Genomic DNA, 21176 nt, shown 5'->3' with positions numbered 1-21176 from the left:
AACATTGTTTTGAGGATCACAGAAAATAATTTATGTACTAGGCTTTATCATCAACTGTATTGCACCATACAAATGGCAGATATTATCATTTTTATAGAAAACTAATACCTATTTTTTCTTTGTAAGCACTGCAATTGCTATTCTACATGTCACAAACAGCACTTTTTCCCCATTCCAATCCTTCTGATCCTCCCTCTTACTATACCACTCTTTATTGATAGTTACAGGGCCTTGCACTGGCTTCAATTAAAGATAGGTAAGGACCATATCAGTTCCTGATCTCATTCTCAGGGGGAGAAAAATGTGCAGAAAGCAATAACCTTAGAAGGTATAGATTTGAAGTCACCCATAGTTAACCTGTCACCAAAATGTCAGAGTTGAGAATAAATCAATGCCATCATAAAAACAATCTCTGCAAGTTTGAAATATTTTAAGTTTTTCTACAAAACCAACAAATACTTAAGACTTGCCTGGATTCCTTTTAATGAGGAAACTCCCATGTAAAGGAAAACACCATACAGAACAGGCATTGGAATAAACTGCAAGTAAAATGACCACGGTTAGAAACCATGCTACAAAAACAATTTCACAGTAATAAATACACAAAAACAGTCAGTGAATACCTATGGAGACAGAATGAAAAGATCCTTCAGTGATGAGACCTAACTTTTCTGTAAATAAGAAAAATAATAGTGAACAATAACCTCTTTGAAAAATTGTATCTCTTCTACATATTCCTTCCTAAAAACCACTGTATGTCCAGTGGTCAAGAGCAAGGGCACTACAATCAGACTACTTGGTTCAAAAACCCAGTTAACCTCCTCTTGAGCCTTACCCTCTCTGTGCTTTGGTTTCCATATCAGATTGCCAGGAACATTAAAGGCTTTCGAACACATGAAATACTCAGAAAAGCACATGGAACATACCAATCACTCTAAAAACGTTAGGTATTATTATTACTACCACTACCCCTACAGTGACTATTACACAGTACCACTTACTGAATATAATAATTGAACTCCACCCCCAAAAGAAAGCCCTTAATACTTTGGCAGTTAGGGGGATCTGAAAGTGCCCACCTAGCTCATGCCTAGGCATGCTACAGGAAAGCTATTAACAGGCCCCATCCATTTACTCAAAACCACAAGCAGCACTCTGACCTAAGGGAGAGGCTTATAAAGGAAAAAGATCTAAGAGCTACAGAGGAAAACCACATCCACTCTCTACTAAACAACCTAGTATGTCCTTCCTAAGGACCCTGGGAGAAAAAAATAATTCAGGAAGGGAAAAAGATGTTAAAAATCTCATCAACAGGGGCTGGCTCCGTGGCCGAGTGGTTAAGTTCGCACGCTGCGCTGCGGCGGCCCAGGGTTCGGATCCTGGCAGTGGACATGGCACCACTCGTCAGGCCACATTGAGGCGGCGTCCCACATCCCACAACTGGAGGGACCTGCAACTGAGATATACAACTATGTACGGGGGGGGGTTTGGGAAGATAAAGCAGGAAAAAAAGAAAGAAGAAGAAGATTGGCAACAGTTGTTAGCTCAGGTGCCAATCTTTAAAAAAAAAAAATCTCATCAATAGCCTCAGGGAATTTCAAGAAAATATTTTATCCAGAAAGCAACTTCAGAATGCTAAGAAAAGGAATAATCAGAATGAAAAAATCTTCTGGAAATTAAAAATATCATTATTAAAATAATTAAAAAGAATTTTGTAATAATGATTTTGCTAAGACTAAAGAGATCAGTAAGAAAAATGGAGGAAATTTTCTTTATTAATTAGAGTAGAGGACAGGAATGTGAGAACATATCCAGAAGATCTAATATCTGTCTAATTGGAACTGAAGAAATATCTAACAGAGACAACAGAAGAGAAAATAAACAATAGAAGAAAATTCTCACAGTTGAAGGCACAAGTTTCCAGAGTAAAATGACCCACAGGGAGACAAGCAGGGTAAATGAAAAGTCCCTACCTACCTATCTATCTATCTACCTACCTACCTAAATATCCTAGAGAAGTTTCAGAACAGAAAGAAGAGTAAAAGGAAACTTTGGTAGCTTCTAGAAAAGAAAAAAAATGCCTCCGAAGTTACAAAAACCAAATTGGGATCAGATTTCTTGTTAAGACCACTGATCTCTAGGAAACAATGACTTTACAACTCAAAAAATAATAATTTTGAACCTTGAAATGTATATCCAACTATCAATGAAATGTGAGGGTAATTTTGAAACATGCAAGATCTATGAAAGTTGACCACCCATGTTACTGCATACGAAAAAGTTACTCAAGGAATTCCCCTAGCTATACAAAAAAGAAATACAAGAAAAAGTGGAACGTGTATGTACAATTCTTTTTTTAAGTAAGGGAAGTTAATAGATATTAAGAAAACTTATTGGGTCTTGAGATTTGGGCTGTTTTTTTCAAGCAGAAGGAGCTTATTGAAATAGGGTATGTTTCTGCCTCCATGCAGGCCCATATCACTGCTTAGTCCTTCACGAATGTTTATATCATCATAATATGGTTTATGTGTTCCCAGCGGGTTTACGTTTTTATAATTTAACTTACAGAAAAAGCATAGAAGATTTAATTGTAATTACAGCACAGAATGTAAATGTTGGTAACCTCTACAATAATAAAACTAAAAACATAGCCAACAAAAGGCAGGTGATGGAAGGAAGAGTTGGGAAGGTGAGCACTTAAGCATGCTTAATCTCGTGAAAGACATAATCTTAGGTCACTCGCTCTCAAACTTTCTGGATCTGGACCCCTTTACACTCTTAAAAAGTACTGAGGACCCTCCCTCCAAATACTTTTGCTTATGTTGATTATATATATCGATATGTATTGATATTGATATATATAGATAAGATATAAATAGATATTCACCATATTAGAAATTAAAAGAAAAACTTTATTTAATTCATTTAAAAATAATAATAAATCCATTACAAGTTAATATAAAGAATGTATTTTTTATGAAAAACTATAATTTCAAAAAAAATAAAGTGAGAAGAGTAGGATTTGTTTTGTATTTCTGTAAATCTCTTTAGTGGGTGGCTTAACAGAAGACAACTGAATTCTCCTATCTGCATCTGCATTTCAATCTGCTCAGTGTTGTTCTGGCTGAGGCACATGCAGAAAATCCAGCCTCACACAGTTATGTAATTGGAAAGGGGAGGATCTGGAGGTCCTCAGACCAGACTTTGAGAATCACTCTTAGATAAAGAGATTCAGTTTAAAGATAATAAAGTGAAAAAATTACAAAAGTATTTAAAATCATAATGGTGATAACCACCAAAATAACTTAAAAAACAAAGTCAAAAGAGTTTACCTCTGGAGAGCTGCCTTTGGAAACTGAGGGAAAATATGGAGACTAACTTCTCAATTTAGAGCTTTCTTGATATTCTACTTCAATTTTTCCGCTTATATGCAGTTAATACTTTAAAAATTTTAAAACTATTCACAAAATTTAAAGGGCAACTGTCTTCATCAGTAGGGAGGGCAGCCCCGTACGACCGCACTCAATAGTCCTCCGTTGCCGCAAGCGCTTCTTCCAGCACACTCAGCACTACGTGGGAACTGCCCGCTCACCTATCTGCTTCACCAACTAGACTGCAAGTTCTTAAAAGTAGATAATAATGTATCCTATTTATTATTGTTTCCCCAGTGCACAGGTAAGTACTCAACAGATATTTGGTGAATACCTGGCTTCTACAAAATCCACAAAGAGGCCAAAGAATTCTAGTATTTATAATTTTCTTACTTAATACATAACACACACATGCACACATAAACACCCCAAGTTTGTATCCTAATTTATAAATGGTATACAACTCTTCACAATTTTCTTTACAACAAAATAAGCAAAACATCAAGGAAAAAAAAAAGAGAGCTCTTTCATGATGAATAGAAAACTTTTGATTAGATATTTAACTATGTCTACTATGGTCACTGTGAGTTTTTGTAAATCACTAGTTTCAATAGGATGTGTATAGTAAAAATCAGACTGACTAAAAGATGTTTAACATAAAAGATAATTTCTTACATGCTTCATTTATAATATTAGCTGTATTTGTTTTTCTAATGAGTGCTACTACTTTGTGTTTCATTTAGTTTATCAGGAAGACTGCACTGATTTAATTAATAGCAATGTTACTTCTACATTTTAGTTAACTAAGTTTTCATCCATCTTTCAATATTACTTCCTCTAATATGCCTATAAAATCCTCTGGGTATATTCTTCTTTTAGACCATAACTAAGCTACGAATTACCTCCTTCCAAAACTCTATAGTCTTTACTACTATTCTTTTTTTTTAAATGATACATCTAACACTAAAATGGCCACTATACTGAAAATCATACCAAAATATTATTTTCCAAGCAAATTCTAGGAAATGAAACTGACTTTAGATATTTTAATGTTTTATTTTCATACAACCAAGTATAAATTTTATAGTAAAGAAGATTTTAAAACATTGCAATAAACAGATTTTACCTTTAGTATTGAAGTCATGAACACAGAGAGGCCCATTAGAATAAAAATCATTAGCCCTGTAACCCGCTGTTCACGAATTCCCAAAAACTTAGGTTGTTCCCCTGGAGCAGAACATTCAGATTCAACTTTTAAGCTGTTGACATGACTTATTGACAACACTGTTGCAGCCACAAACCATGGAAGTCCCATGACAGAGCAAACTCCCAACATAACACCAACCATGAGCAAATCAAGGTGATAGCCAGCTCCTTTCTGAAAAGGGAAATGAACACCAATATTTATAAGTCTAAATCGTTCTTTTAGTTTAAAATTCTATACTACTCATAAAGAGAGAGGAAATTAACTTCCATGTTACATCTTTTAACGTTCTAGTCATTATGAAAACACCTCAAACTCCTGAAGAAATTATAATACTTGAGACAAAATTTAAAAATTACCTTCAATTTGTGCTCCTTTCTGTTTATGATTACAGCTGTAATTTGTTGATCCATAAAGATGAGAATGGTACAAAGCAGAGCTGGAATAGCAGCTATTAATAAGGTCCACCAAGGATTTTCTCCCAAAGGGCTTATGATCCAGCCCCTATTTGGATCAGTAGGCTGTTACAAAATCAAACATAAAAAAAAAAGAAAAAAAGTTTCCTTCTCCTACTGCACAAAATTTCCACAGCATAGACTGTGTCTATTCCAAGAAATGCCAAGGGATCAATCAGAAAGAACTGGAATAAATCTTAGGATGTATGGTGAATTATTTGCAAAGATAGCCACAGGAATTCTTCCCATCCCTAGACGGAGGTCCCTAGTCCAGGTGATGTAGCCACTCTCCATTTGAGGTAGAGTCTCCTCTCCTTGAACCTACGGTTTACTGTAACCAACAGAATGAGGGCCAAAGTGACACCGTGTGATTTCTGACTCGACCTCAAGAGCCCTTGCAGCTTCTTCTTTAACCCTCTTGGAATCCTGAGATAAGCTGTTAAGCAAGCCTGGATAAGCTTTCTTGAGGATGAGACACAAGGTGGTGAGAGAGGGATGGGAGGCAACTACCCTAGCCGTTTCAGCCATCTGAACCGAGGTACCAGACATGTGAATGAGGCCATATTGCCCCCATCGTGGCAACATATGACTGCAGCCACATGAAAGATCCCAAAACAAGAGATGAGGCCACTACCCAGCTAAGCCTAGTCCCAACTGCCAAAGACTTATGAACAAATAAAGGGTGGTTGTTTAAAAGCATTATGTTTGAGGAGGTTTGTTATACAGGAATAGATAAGGGAAGCAGAGTGTCATTTCAACATGTTCCTATCTTCTTCATATAAAGTGAAATCAATCTACTCACTAGATCAACTCCTAAACTAAACTGCTTTAGAGACCCTCCAAGAATAGTGACCTTGGCCAGGTCAGTACTAAATCAGAATTGGGCCTCAGGACAAATCATCTACTGACAGAAATCTGGCACTTTATCAGATACTAATACATTTCAATACTGTAACATAAAATTTGTTTTACAGCAAAAAACCATAAAAAATCATAAGAGTTTAGTATTCTTGGAGAATATTGAAATTTAAACATACGTTTTCATTACCTAGACTTCAATTAAGCCTGTTTTTTCTCCATGAAAACATGTGTCAATGCAAAAGGAAAAGTTAATATTTTCAAATTCAGGTATTCCAATTTTCCTACACTAATGTACATTAAACTGCTTCATACTGCATAGGGATAAGCAATATTTTACTTATACAATGCACACAGCAAGTGTTCCCTGATTTGTTTCCCCAAGTGTATTTTACGCCCCTTGAAATCAGTTTGCTTCTTGAAAGCTAAATCAATAAATGAGTAACAAGGATGTATTTAAGAACCAGAATAAGGAACTGGGGCCAGGATTATAGGAAATTATATCAACACTTTGAATCAATATTAGTTTACAGTTTCACTTATTTGTAAGACTTAGTAAAAACAGAATGACTTTCATATAGTCATCTCTTAATGGCCTAAAATCTGCAGAGGCTCAATATCTATGCTTTTAAAGAAAGTCTCCAAATCTTTTTAATTATATACTCTGAGCAGCAAAATAATTTAAAAAATTATAAAAATAAAATTGAGTATATAAACCCAATGGCTCTATAGTGATTTGTGTGTTATGTTACTAATGGTTCAACATATAGCACAATTCATATAGTAAATATTAGAAAGCTTAATTGTTCTTAATTTTAGATAAAAATATAAATAGACCTTCTAAATAATTTGGTGGGTCATTTTCCACACCTGCACTCTACTCTGGAGACCACTGGTTTTAAAAACAATGTTATTTTTTTTTATCCTAATGAAAGATAAAACAGACTAAAATTATCTTCAATATATTCCTTATTTGTAATCCCTTTTAAAACTTCTGCTTCTAAAAGAAGTCACATAATTTGCTAAATGTAAATATAAGCAGTGACACCAATACTTAACTATAAGAAAATTCCAGAAACTATTCAAAAGCTATGACCTCCAACTTACGAGGGAAAATAATTAATGGATGCTATATTATGCATATGATATACTGTACAAAAAAGAACCATAGTTTGCTAATAAAAGCAAAGGGTTCATGGATGCTCATTTTTCTTGTGGAAGAACACATTTGACTCTCTCCTGATCCTGGTGGAAAATGTTACATGGAGCTTTCCAATTACTGTCAGATATGCTATCCTTCTAGAAATTTAACTAGATCTCCTTGCTACTCTTATAAATTCAAGTTTGGTTACTTTTTTAGAAAAGAATAAAAATGTTTCTTTTGCCTGGAAAGTAGATCATGAACTTGTTATGAGAGCAGGGTCAAATTTTTTTCAACGACTGCCAACTCCTCACCATGGATATTTTTACTCTGCCTGATGGACTAGCTTTGATACCTTCTTGCTTATTTCCCAAAAAGGTTCACTTGTCTCTTTTCATCTTGTCATTTTTATGTATGTGAAAAATTGATGTATTAACTTTTCCTTTCAAAGCATCAGATCTTCAGAGACTACGCATATCTTAAAAAAACTACTTAGGAGGAAGTTTCTCACTTTAGTTTAGTATACCCAAGTAACAAATAGCCAAGTGTTTTTACTCTTACCTCGAATTTTTCAGGAACATGAAGTTTAGGAGATGGAACTCCTACAAGGTAGTCAATTGCAACCATTATTACTATTGTGAGAAACACAGCAAAGTCACTGATTGTCGATCGCACCTATGTTAAAGGGATTAAGTTAATATAAACAGAAATACAACATGTTCTTTTTAAAATAATTCATATCTTTCACAGATTAAAATATGCCTTTAGAAAGCATGAATGAGGTTTTTAATTAGTAACAATGTGTCAGTGAAATATGTTTATATCCAGTATTTTTTCCAAAAGATAAGAAATATATTTCACAGTTAACCTACCATCTCTCACGGTACTGTTATCTTCCTATTGTTAGCTCAAACATGTAATATATGTTTTTGGCTATGAATAATTCTTCTATAACTATTTGACATTAAGTATTAACCTCAAACAATATATTACTGTTTTTAAATAAACCAAGGAAATGAAAACTAAAAACATGAATATTACCAGAACTCCAAAATTACACTCCAATTACCTTGGTGGGAAAATAGCGCTTGGTCTTAAATTGCTTGAGGAATGAAGACAGAAAAAATGTTGTAAAAAATAAGATGACACACCAAAAGAGCACATCTGGAATATAAGGTCCATGAAGACTACAAGCTGATCCTACAAATACACCATGAAAGGTTTTACATTCCTGGGAAAAAAGGAGAAAAAAATAGAAAAAGGGGATGAAGGGGATTCTTAGTTATGTAATAAATTACTAACGAACTTCACTGACTCTTAAGATGCTACTGATTGTAAGACACACCATTATTTTAAGCTTTACTTAGAAAGAAAAAACCACTGCCAAGTTAACTATAACACTCCACCAATTATAAGATACATCTTAAGTTCAGAGACATTATGCTTTGAAAAATATAGGCATCTTAAACCACTGAACTGAAATACAGTATTCTTGCCAAGTTACGCCATATGCTCCTTTCAACTCCATATTCCCTTCAGTGAAAGGCTAATAGTGAGTATTAATTTTCAAATGTTTCATCTGCATTCTTGCTGGTCCACAATTTTACTCTTTCCTTTGCTTCTGAACAAGTCACTTAAAACAAAAGAAGCAAACAAAAATTACCGCCATGCCTTTTTATGATCCTGAGTAGAGATGGTTGTAGTACTAAATTCAAATCAGTAATAAAAACCGTGGTTGACTTTTCTGATTTGACTCAAGACTGTGAGATTAAAGCATGGGACTATGAGCAGTAACATGACCAGTGAAATAATATTTCCATTAATAAAATCAACAATATAGCATAATATAATGCAAGTATAGAAATATACTGTCTTAGATCTTCCTTTTAGGGGAAAAAAATAACAAAAAGGCAACGAGAGATTAACAAGGCACATGCCACTCAAGTCCTTTTTATCTTCCTTATATTATAATGAGACTCACTTTAGCAACACAACTCAAGTTTATCCAAAGAAAAATAGTCACAGTTTCCATTATTCTCAATTTCTATGTGCTAAGATTAGTAAACTTACAACATGGATCATGGAAATAAAAGCTTCAACTAAAAAAAAAACCTAACACAGCCCTTTTGGATATCAAGAAAAAACACTGAAAAGACCTATGTTGATAATATTAAGACATCCTATTCACCATGAAATGAATTTTTTTTTAACAAATCACTTTCATTTGAGCACCCCTATTAACTTTAGTTCTTTCAGAACAAAAATGACTTTTTAAATGTAAAATAATAAAGCATTACTCTAAGTTGATTTACAATGCTTTACTGATATACAATGCTTTAAATCAGCACTGTCCGACAGAATTTTCTGGGATTACAGAAATACATCACTGTCTAATACAGCAGCCAGTAGTCACATGAGGTGACTGAACATCTGAAATGTGACTACTGCAACTGAGAAACTGAACTTTTAATTACTTTTATTTAATTTAAATTGAAATAGACACACGCGGCCAATAACTACTGTATTGGGCAACACAGACTTATCAATGGGATAAAATTTCAGATGATATCCTTCAAATTATGTAGTTAGGAGCTAACTATCACCTTTAGGAGAAAAGAATGACTTATAATTGCTTACATGATATAAAAGAGAACCAGAGAAGCTCAGGGGATCGTGGTTTTAATTCCGATACTGCTAGCATCACTTTACACCTTTATTCCTACATCCCAACCTTGGTGTCCAAAACAGACATTCTAGGGCTCGGACAACATTTCCCAACAAAATACAAGAATTTGTAATAGTGTTCAGTACACAGTAGGTGTTCATTACATGTTTTTGTCCTTTTTCTGTTCTCTTCCCTTGGTGCTTAAGTCAGACTACTCTCTACCAAGTTAGATAAGGTTCAGTTTGACATTTAGGACATTAGCAGAGTATTCAGGATCTTCTAAATAAGCTGTTCTGAACTGATAAACTGATAAACAGACAGCAGGACAAGTGGATATAGGCTGATGTAATGGTCAACTCCAGTATGTGCAACCACAGTCCTAATAAGCATTTTCTTTGAATTTATAAATCTAAGCAGAATTAGAAACCAAAAGTATAGTCACATCTTTTTAATAACTGTATCTTGCAAGTCAAATATAGTCCATCTTTACCTCCCTTACCAGCTTCATTCTTTTCAGCCTTTACTTTTTAGTGCATGATACATAAAAATGTGGTAACTTATTTGGTCAAAACAATACTATATCCTGAAAACATACTATATTCATCAATTAAGAAGAAAATCTGGGTCTACTAAGAAAAAGCTAAAAAACTAGATTAATATTTGCAAAATCCATTATTTCATAATGTACTCACAGAAACCGTGAGATTCCCCCAGGAAATATCATGTGCTGTTACATTCTTTTCTTTCCACATCTTCAGAGTTTCATTGCTAGGGTTAGGAGGTTCATTACATACACATCTGAGAAATTAGAATAGGATAAAATTTTAAGGATCCTGTATTTCATGTTTACCTTTTATTAAATCAATCACAAAATATGGTAGCTTTTAATGTCTTAACCTTTTCCCATGTTGCAAAGCAGGAAGACTAGAAAGTGAAAATGCATGAGAAACAATGGAATGGAATACAGTTTGGCTTATAGAAAGAAAACATTAACTAATACAAATATGAGTAAAGTGTTTACTCAGTGAAACTGGTTATATATAGTTCTTAGGGGGGTACTATTTTCTTTAAACATATGAGAAGATACCACTCAGTTTAGCAAGGTCACTCTCCACTAAATCTTACCTACTTAACCTCCATAGTAGCTGCGGCTGCCTCCCCACTCACAAACACAGGCACAGGTCCCCAGTAAAAGTTATACTCCCATAAATTTTTTGTACTCTGACACGCCCTACCAACTCATGCTCGCCCTGTCCTGATCTTAAGATTCAGTCTTAAAGAAATAAATAAAACATAGTTTCTCATCAGGACTGGAACAGCAAAGTCATAAGGAGATCAGAGAAGTTCAGTTCATATCCAGAACTAACTCACCTAACAAAGCTAGAAAGACACACATAAGCAAAGAAACTTCTAAATGTGGATTTAAAAAATGAAAAGAAACAAACAAGAATATTCCCAATTAAATTATGAGCTGTTTGAGAAAAGGCAAGGAGCTGGACTTTGACTCACTCCAGGCTCTGTCATTTACCAGCTGTTTGACTCAAGGCAAATTTTAACATTCACAAATCTCAGTTTCTTCATATATAAAGGGCTATGATATGAATAATTAAGTAACACTATGATACGAATTATGCAACACTCCTTACTCAGAGCCTGCAAGTGGTCACAGAATGTAGGCTGAACAAATGATGTTCCCATGTAATTACTCAGTTAACCAGAAGGAGATATTGCTCTAACTGGATGGCACTAGCTATAAAAGCCGTGCTTCATAAAGGACAAAGGAGCAGGAAAAGAGAAAAGATAAAAAATAACATGAAAAAAATTAACTAGTTTAAAAGCAAAGAAGATAGCCCAAAATAGATCTGGCATGAAAGTGTCACTGATAGTTTCAAATAGGTCAGTGTCTTCTAGGAATTTTCATATCCCTCCCTACTCTGTCCACCAAAGCTGAGAACGCACAAGGCAGGCAAGGGAAGGAAGAAGGAGGAGAGGTGTGGAGGGAAGGGGGAGAGCACACAGATTTGGGGCTTAGGTGGGCACAAGTAGGGAAGCTGTATCCTTGTTTTTCAGTAACAACATTCCTCCATGTAAATCAAGCAAATGCAGGATCAGATTTACACTAAGCACGACTGGTGAAGACGGCAAATACAGACATCTACCTAGGTATGTCGAATTTTAATAACCTATTTGATTTTTTATTGAATATATTTGCCAACCTTTTGTGATTGTTACAGTTTTCAAATCCTATTGTATTCTAAAGTTTTAAAATATTTTCACTTTATGCTTTTCTTATCACAAATACTCCACTAAATAGCATCTGCGAGTGTACTGAAATATTTTAAAATAACTTCCAATAAAAATTATCAGACTTCAAAAAAGTTAATAAAAAAGTAAAACATGAGGGATATATAAATATAAAAATATTATATCCTACATCCAGGATTTGGTTAAAGGATAGAGGATCCAATATAATTGCCTGATTAAAATATTCAAATACAGTTGCCTAATGATTAAACTTAACTTGGCCAATCCAATGCAAAAAGAAGACCAAAAATAGACACACAAGTTATTTCAATAAGAATGACTGAATTTAATCAACTGTATTTATAGCCATTGAGTGCTTTGTAACAAACAAGTAACAAAGTAGTCAACCTCCACATGGCTAGTTGGGTAGTTACAGCTAGATACACAGTAAGCACCACATTGTAAAAAAACCATTTTCTGAGGCTCAGACATCTCTGCAAAAATACATTTTAATATTAGGGGGAAAGAGAAACACTTACGAGTAGCTGGTCAGTTCATCTAAATTGTTGTGCATATTAAATGCATATATTTCTCTTAAATGAAAGAGCTTCTCCAAAGCCTCATAGATGAATATGATGCAAATGAGTGCAGCGAAAGCCTCCTCTGTAAATCGAGTAATATAACACACAAGGCTGCTTGCATCTGTTGCAACCAAAACAATGCACAAGAAAGAAGTCCACAGACCAATACTGGTTCTTAAAGACAGATAGGAAAGGTGATAATCTCTGTTTAGAAAGAAAAATGTGGATATGATCAACATACGCATGCACAATAGTATTTGTACTTAAAATTTTCATAACACGCAACAAGAACAGTATAAAAACATGAGATTCCTAGGAAGAGAGTAAATTACAGAATGACAAAATAATGACTGAAGAAAGCTCTCTGTGTTTTTCTGCTTCAGCTGAAGACTAGCCTCGTAATATTAGATTTAATGGTTATATTTTATTTATGTAGAAGATTTACAGTGAAAATCTACCAGGCAATAAATATTTCAAAAACAAAGACTTCACTTTAGAAATTAGTTATGAGGAGTAAATGACAGGCACGAAGTCTATAAAACAACTGGATGTGACTCTCTGAAGCCCCAGATGCTCTAGTGTCAATAGGTAATCACATCTCAGGTCCCACTGCCACCACCACCACCATCTACTCTACCACCAGTATCACCGCAGAAAGTGACGTCATTTTTTTTTTAAGATTTTTTTTTTTTCCTTTTCCTCCCCAAAGCCCCCCAGTACATAGTTGTATATTCTTATTTGTGGGCCCTTCTAGTTGTGGCATGTAGGATGCCCCCTCAGCATGGCCCGATGAGCGGTGCCATGTCCGCGCCCAGGATTCGAACCTGCGAAACCCTGGGCTACTGCAGCGGAGAGCATGAACTTAACTTCTCGGCCAGGGGGCCGGCCCCGTGACTTCATTTTTTAATTCAATTTAAAATAAGAAATTACTACCACAGAGTCTAAAACACTTCAGGTCATAGCATTCGCTATTAGTCTACACAGCAAGCCAGATTGGAATCAAAATCAGTTTGTTTAGTGAAGAAATAAGGAGTTGGATGAATCAAATATTTAATAGCATCAAGTTGTTTGAGGCTAACATATTCGACTACACTTCTCTCACTAAAGGAACAGCACCGGTGATGTCAAATTCCAAGCCTACAAGCCATAGTACCCTGTATCGACTTCCACACTGTGAACAACCCTGCCAGTGAAAACTGACATCTCACTCCACCTGCTGCAATTCCTCTCTGGTAAACAGGCCCACTTGTTAAAGGCAGCCTGGGCCTTGGAGATGCACCTCTTCCTAAACTTCCTCCATAAGATCAACAAACCATATAATAAACAATTCAGATTAACACGTTCTGACTGGGTTGAAATGTGCTAGTACAAAGGATTTTTATTGCCCGTCAAATGATTTGCTCATCAGTACTCAAATCCATTGGTTTTATATTCAAGGTGATTGGGGCAGGGATGACGGTAGGGGCCAGAGCAGGGTCAACCACACAGCTGCCCAAAAATATTGAAAAATAAATATTGATCAGATGTTTCTTTCAGCTTTAAATATAATGCACTTTAAAGTTAATAAACAATATAGAATTTATACACATTTGTAAACACATATGACAAGTAGATAACTATTACGTACCTGCAGAATTTAAATAAAATTTTTTCAAACACTAAAACTGGACCTGTGCTCCCCAATATTGTTAGAGGTTGCCCAGCAAACAACGAATAGGCAATCCCAGTTAATGATGCTCCAAAAAGAGACTCTATTGCACTCTGTTTAAGGAAAAAAGAAATGAATAAAAGTAATACATCATAAACATATCTCTAACCTACTACAATACATGCAAGACATCTAGAAAATAAAAATACTAATCAAGTCATTAAAAATATAAAGCAAACAAAACTTTGAGTCTCAAGTTTAAATCTTAAACATAGACAATTATAAATACATTTTAAATACATAGGGAAAATGGCTTTGTTTTTGCATATTAGAAGTGAACTTTTGCAATCAAACTTTTGCAAATTCAAAACTCAATACTCTGGGAGGCAAGAAGGGAGGAGTAAATGGAAGAGAGGGCTTCAACTTTATCTACAGATGTTTTATTTCTTAAGCCTGCGGTGAACAGAAAGATGTATATATTATTTTGAATATTTCTGTAATAGTTCATTTAAAAAAAGAGAAAACATTAAATACTCGGTATGGTATGCTACAAAAAAGACTCCTTCAAATAGCTAAGAAATATCGTTCTCAAATTGATTTCTAAAGAGCAACTTTCCACGCATTTTAAAGAAATTAATCTAATATGGCTTAACCAATAGATACCAAAAACGAAATGTTTAACATAAATAATATAGATGGAAAATCTCTTTTAAAAACTCATGGCAAGCATAAATGAGGATGTATCTTATTATCATTAAAGTTTGGTAAGAAAGATAAAATGAGAAAATGAAAGACTCAGAGAAATTTTAAATCAAAGCTAGTAAGTCAATTTCGTATCACTACCAACATTACATTCTAACTGATTAGGTTATTAGATGGTAAAGGGGTATAGGCTATGCCACTAGACAGAGGGGAGGGATCAGAAAGAAAAGGAAAAAATAGTTTACCATTCACAAACATCAAGGTCAACTGGAATGCACTATCAAGAAAGGAAAAGCCCATCATCGGTAAAGGCAAGGAAAAGAAGAAGCTTGTGAGAAACAATCCTCCTGGAATCGGGAGGCAGCACAGCAGCAGGCAAAGAGCAGGGCTTTAGAACCAGATTTGAAGTGGAAGACTGGTTCCTACTAGGTGTTAAGCCATGGCCACATTTCAAACTTTTCGAGCCCAGCCTTTCTCATTTTTAAATGGGGGTGATGATAGCCAGGAGAATTTGATGAAGCACTGTTTGTGAAAACACGTAAGCAAGCCTAGCATGTGGCATACAGAATGTACTCAATAAATGGTAGCAGTTCTTATCACCAGCAATAACAGCATCTTCCAAAATCAGAATCACAAAACAATAGTATGAAGTAAGAGTATCATTCAACCATTAGTATAAAAATAGGAACAAACCCACATACAAACTTGTCTTTTGGCAAAATGAAGAAGTGTCCATATTAACAATATATTTGTTAACTGTGTGAGAGAAATTTCTTTTCTTGTCCATAGACAACAAAGGTTTGTCCTAGAAGACACTGCTAAGCCATTATAAAATCCTTGGTTCAATTAGAATGTGCACATTTAGCAATGAATTTAGGCAGAGCTCAAATCAAAGGAAAAAATGTCTAAATGGTATCTAGAGAGAGAAAGCAAAAAACTGAGTAAAGAAGCAAATAGACGGCAAATAAAGAAAGGCTAACAGGTGGCAGAAGGGCACAAAATTACGGTTTCCCTCTCCAATGCTGTGTTGAAAAGCAGAAAGCGCCACATGAAGACCTTCCCTTCAGCACTCTCCACCCCAGTATTGCCACATTTACTGGTTCCTCTACCCAGACCTATTTTTCCCTAATTTTTAAACTATTTCTATGTTCACTCCCAAACTGAAACGTGTCATTCCCTAAAGAAATCACAGCCCCACTACACTGCCATCCCTGCCCTACATTCAGGAGTTTGCATTTTACCCATCAGAAGCCCTGCCCTTATCTTCTCCACATACCTCTCCACTGTAGGGCATCACACATTCCTTGCTAATGTTTCCTCCTTCTCAAAAACCTCTATTTTGTTTTTTTGCAAAATTACATCATCCTGGTTCTTCTATTTTAGAGCTCTGATTGTGCCAGTTTCTAATTTGCTGGGGGGTTTTCCTCCTCATTCTCATCTCTCTTCCATTCTATAAGTTTGAGTAACTTCCCACTCTTCTCTTCTTCTCTCCCTATGAATTATCTCCCTTGTTAACCTCATCTGTTCTCAGTTTCAACTCACTTGTAAGTGAACCACTCTCAATCTTTATATTTCCTCCTTACAATTCTACAAACTCTGGAGCTGCTCCTCCTAAAGTCTCCATTTCTGCATGAAGTTCCAAAAAAGCATCTGAAAACAAATACGTCACCTCCATGTCATTTTCCTCCATAATACTCCTGATTTCTCTATTTCTATTATTTCAACTCCTACAGCTCTTCCTTTCTCTCATATGTGGCACAGCACACCATGACATAGTAACTACATACGTACTACCTTAATTTTTTCTCTTAGGTTAGGATCCTTAAGGACAGAAGACACATGCTCGGCTTACACTTGTCTATATTTCTCCAGTGTCTAAAGGACTATCACATGCACATGGTATTAAATAGCAGGATGAGACGGGCAGGCAGTGAGTGACAGTCCAAGAGCAAAGATGCAGCATTTCCATGATGGTGACAGATAAGACACATTTCCACAGGGGCCAGCAGAGTTACATGTACAACTTGTGACAGCACATAAAGCAACTTACTAATAATATATACCTTTGATACAATGATTACAGAATAAGGAAAAAAGCTAAATAATCAAAAATAAATTGAGTTAAAAGGAAATTTCAATTGTCAGGTTTATCGCATGTTCAGCTCATGAAATACTTCAATTGAATAATTATCACTACTGAGATTTGGTTATTTTTTAACATTTTATCTGTAAAAAATGACTTTTCTCCCAAGAGTAAGTATAATTAAACAAAATACACTTAAGAATTATAGATCATCTCATTTAAACGCCATTAAAATGTATATAAACAAAAAAATGTCTTTCAGGATTTTACAAAGCACTAGATACTCTGTTCTGTTATCATGCCTCCCACAGCCCCTAGTACAGTATTACCAAGAACAGGAAAACATAAAATCTTTCATTTTAGTCATATCAAAATAGGATACAGTTTTCAGTTATACTTTCCAATTAAAGCTTTGGCTACTTTCACACAGACTTAGTAACAGTAAAATTAAAGTAAACATCACTTCAAAATCCATTATTGTCCACAATTACATTCTCTTCCAAATAGTATAGTCCAGGCCTACCCACCAGGGCTGATGAGTTAACATTAACCACGTGGCTCTAACTAATGCTATGGTGCCTTACAGGATATGAAGTAGCCCCATTGATAAATCCCCCACCCATGACCCACCCAGCATCAGTTCAACAGGTCTCCCCCCAGCCCTCCCCCGAAAAAGACAACACAAGCCTTTTACTCAATTTATAAAACCATTCATCCAGCAAGCCAGAACAAACTTTTTTTCTTTTCGTTTTTTCTTTTTTCTTTTTTTTTTTTTTACCTCAACTGTGCATCTTCTCCTGTTCAAATGGCTTCCCCATGTTTTCCATAGCAATTACCTTTCGGGGAAGTCTGCTTTGGGACAGGTTAATCATGCTGTGGGTAGACTCTTCAAATAAAAGTATGAATAGTGAGACAAATGCACACAGACACTTGCCTCTGAAGAGCTAAGAGCCTGGCCACTACCAATCTTTGTACTCACTATTCTGCCTTCTGTAGCTTCTCCAAGCAGCCCTCCAAAAGTGATTACAGGAGACATACAGGCACAGTATAGGAAAAGAATCGAGGCCAGGCACTGCAGACTTAATGCATCCTTGAAGTCACTCAAGAAAAAAGGTGCTTTCCTTTTGATGTCAAGTATCAAACCACCAAAAAGCCTAAATAGGTGAGATGAAACTCGTCAAACTGTACACTAGAGGATTCTAGCTAGTTCAAACTAAAACTATGGGCTACATAAAACTGCTGGTGCCTAGTGTTTTGTCAACAAAAATTAATATCCTATTTAAATCATGGTATAATAAATTATAGAAGATATACTCATTTAATGTAATCCACTGATAGAGGAAAGGTAGATCTCATTAAGTTAAAAGAGACATAAACATCTGTATTTTATGGACTATATACTGAAAAGACTGCAGGCAAATGATTTTATATGAGTAAATGTAATTTCAGACACAAATGTGCAAGTAAATGTACAATAAAAATAAATAAAACCTAACAATCCATTCGTGAAAATGTGAATAAGCAATTCTATTAATTATTATCTACACTGTAAATCTTAAAGGCGAGAGTCAGAAATATCAGGAAGGCAATTATAATATAAATCATTAAGTCCCCAAATACCCTTTTATAGAAATACACAGTAGGCTGTGCTTAGAAACACTCATTATTAAATCACATAACTTTAATTACTTTTAAAATCAGTACTTCAATCACATAAATAAATTTCTGGTCTAGGAAAAAAGCCTAAAAACCACTTCAGTCTATGTAATTTACTGTATTTGTAGTCAAACTAGTGTGCATATTAATAAACCTGAGAGGTTTTAATTAGTAAACTTAAAATGTGTATTTGCACATCAAAGCCTTATCATGTCAATGTTTTTTTAAATCAGACTTTTGGATATATCTAACTTGAAAGCATTCCACTAAAATGTAAGCTCTGTGAGGTGCAGGGAGTTTTTCTTGCTCACTACCATTATCTCTAGTGTGACTCATAAAATATATAATCATTCAAATCTCTACTCTAGAAAATACACCAAAAAAATTAATCTTATCCTTTCAAACGCTTTGGATGTTTCAAGCTTTACTATTCTACCTTTTGAAAGTTAATATTGAAATAAATCCTAAACACACATTGACAAGTGAAAGTTATCCTATAAATAATCTGACAGCAAGGGGAATCAACTCACAATTAAAAGGTGCCAATGATAATCTAGAAAATAAAACTACGTCATCAAATCAATAATTGATTATTTAAGAGCTAATGTGAGGCTCTCGGGTGACCATGAGATCAATGGGGGCCTGACTTGGTACTTCTCACTGATAAACTCCATCTCAGTTTGAAGTCTGAAGAAGTAAAAACAGTAAGAGCTAACATTAAACCAGCACCTTTCACATGGGGACCGTCTTATTCTTTATTACATTCACAGAGACTGAAATATTAGTCAGTGAATTAATTGTGATTTTAACCTCCTCTAAAGTATATATTCAGGACGCCAGTTGTGATTTATTTTTCTTCTATATGGTTCTCTTTAGGCATGTCATCAATATCCCTAATATGTCTTTATAAGATTTCCTGTTTTTTTAAAACAAATATTCAAGATCTTTTAGTCCTACAGAGACCACAAGTGGACAAAACAGTATCAATAGCCACATGCTTTTCTACAGTATGGAAATTCCCAAACATTTCTCTACTTCTACAAAATATTTTAAGACAAGGTTTACACCTGGCAATATTTTTATTCTTTATTCCAAAAATTAACTTCTTCAACTATTTTTCTAACTAGATTTCCAGAGATTATTACCATGGTTTAATTATGCTTATCTAATTTTACTTTATCTCATGATATAATGCTCATTTAAGAGTTTTAAATCTATGCACACACACAAAAAAACATTGGTTATAATTCATCTCTGTTCCCATAATTCTCTAACTTCACACGGATAATTGTAATAGCACTCCACATCTTTTTCAAAAACGTTCTGTATAGGCAATGTAAATTAACCTACTATATAACTGCAATATTCTTAACATATGGTACATAATATTTACATTTTAAATTAAAGCTTGGTATATAGAATCCAAGTATATACTTGTGTAAATTATTTTAAAAGGTATATTAATTTTCCTTAACATCACATATCTATGCAATAGTGCATATTTTTTAAAATATGAAAAAAATACTAGACAAGATTAGGTTCCAAATACTTGCAAAGAAAAAGAATGTTTATGCCTTTCTCATCAAATCAAACCCTAGTGCCAAAAAGATACCCACAGTGTATCACTATTTGTACCCACCGTCCAGTCCTCTGTAGCTCAGGCCCAGCATGATGAGCAGCCTCTTTAGGAGTCTCACCAGAACTAGGGGCAGATCCATTGGGAAATACAGGAATCTTTCTTTTTTCCTGCATTTCACAAAAAAACACATTTTCAGAACTCTGTTTTAAGAAAGCTGAGATGGCATCTTCAATTAGAGGGAACATGAGACCTCATACTGATTATATACCTAATCAGTGCTCCCAGAAAATATGCTTCCTAATGTAAACTTCTACTTTAAATAGATTGCACTTTAGAACAGAAGGTATTATTTGTCTCTATTAATATTTTAAATTTATGATTGCCTTTTTCCATTCTGTATCCTAATATCAAACACAATAGAAACATATTCATACACAGCATTTCAAATTACTACTAAGCAATAGGAACATACATATCCATAAAAGCACCTCTGCAACAAGAATTTTTAAAATATTGCTCATTACCTACTGAAAATATACTTTACATTAAGAAGAAAGGACACGCCATTTTTCTTTTACTAAAATACTTCTCTTAAGATATAAGTAGCACAAGAGACGTTTGTTAAACACATTTTCATAAAAATCAATTTCCCATTAAATTTTACTACAAATTCGAGAGTACTATTTTCATGATAAAGGATCTTCTCCCTCTCACCTGAAGAGAAAAGAGTGAGGTTTTAATTTGGTACCTCCAGAGTTGAGAGGTTGCTGGGCCTAAAAGAACATATGTGTGAAAGAGAGCGAGAGAGAGAGAGAGAAAGAGAAAGGAAGAGGAAAAGAAACAAACATGGGATGGCTGTTCATCCCAGGAGGTCCCCTGAGTCAAGGGCTCTGGCGCAACTACAGACTTACACTACCTGGTTTATATGTTTCATAACTCTAGAGTAGCAAAACTTACCAATAATCATAAGATTGCCATTTGAAAATGTC

The 21176-nt window shown here is 34.7% G+C and overlaps 1 protein-coding gene across 20 annotated transcripts in view; it reads right to left on the bottom strand.

Moving 5' to 3' along the window:
- The window catches only part of SLC4A7 (solute carrier family 4 member 7), a 100838-nt gene that overhangs the window by 12866 nt on the left and 66796 nt on the right, over positions 1-21176 (bottom strand). For 17 of the 20 annotated variants that reach the window (XM_044755254.2, XM_070492778.1, XM_070492774.1 and 14 more), the window contains 10 exons: positions 20248-20354; positions 17932-18106; positions 14147-14280; positions 12478-12723; positions 10387-10492; positions 8099-8260; positions 7591-7704; positions 4935-5096; positions 4498-4749; positions 471-539 (listed from right to left, as the gene is read on the bottom strand). In XM_044755254.2, coding sequence (XP_044611189.1) covers positions 471-539; positions 4498-4749; positions 4935-5096; positions 7591-7704; positions 8099-8260; positions 10387-10492; positions 12478-12723; positions 14147-14280; positions 17932-18106; positions 20248-20354 — 1527 coding nt within the window. The remainder of the gene's footprint in view (positions 1-470; positions 540-4497; positions 4750-4934; positions 5097-7590; positions 7705-8098; positions 8261-10386; positions 10493-12477; positions 12724-14146; positions 14281-17931; positions 18107-20247; positions 20355-21176) is intronic. The other 3 variants (XM_070492786.1, XM_044755256.2, XM_070492785.1) reach the window with 1 other exon arrangement.

The sequence above is a fragment of the Equus asinus genome, chromosome 21 (genome assembly GCF_041296235.1).
Source record: "Equus asinus isolate D_3611 breed Donkey chromosome 21, EquAss-T2T_v2, whole genome shotgun sequence".
Taxonomy (NCBI): Eukaryota; Metazoa; Chordata; class Mammalia; order Perissodactyla; family Equidae; genus Equus; species Equus asinus.
This window is presented reverse-complemented; position numbering and strand designations above follow the sequence as displayed.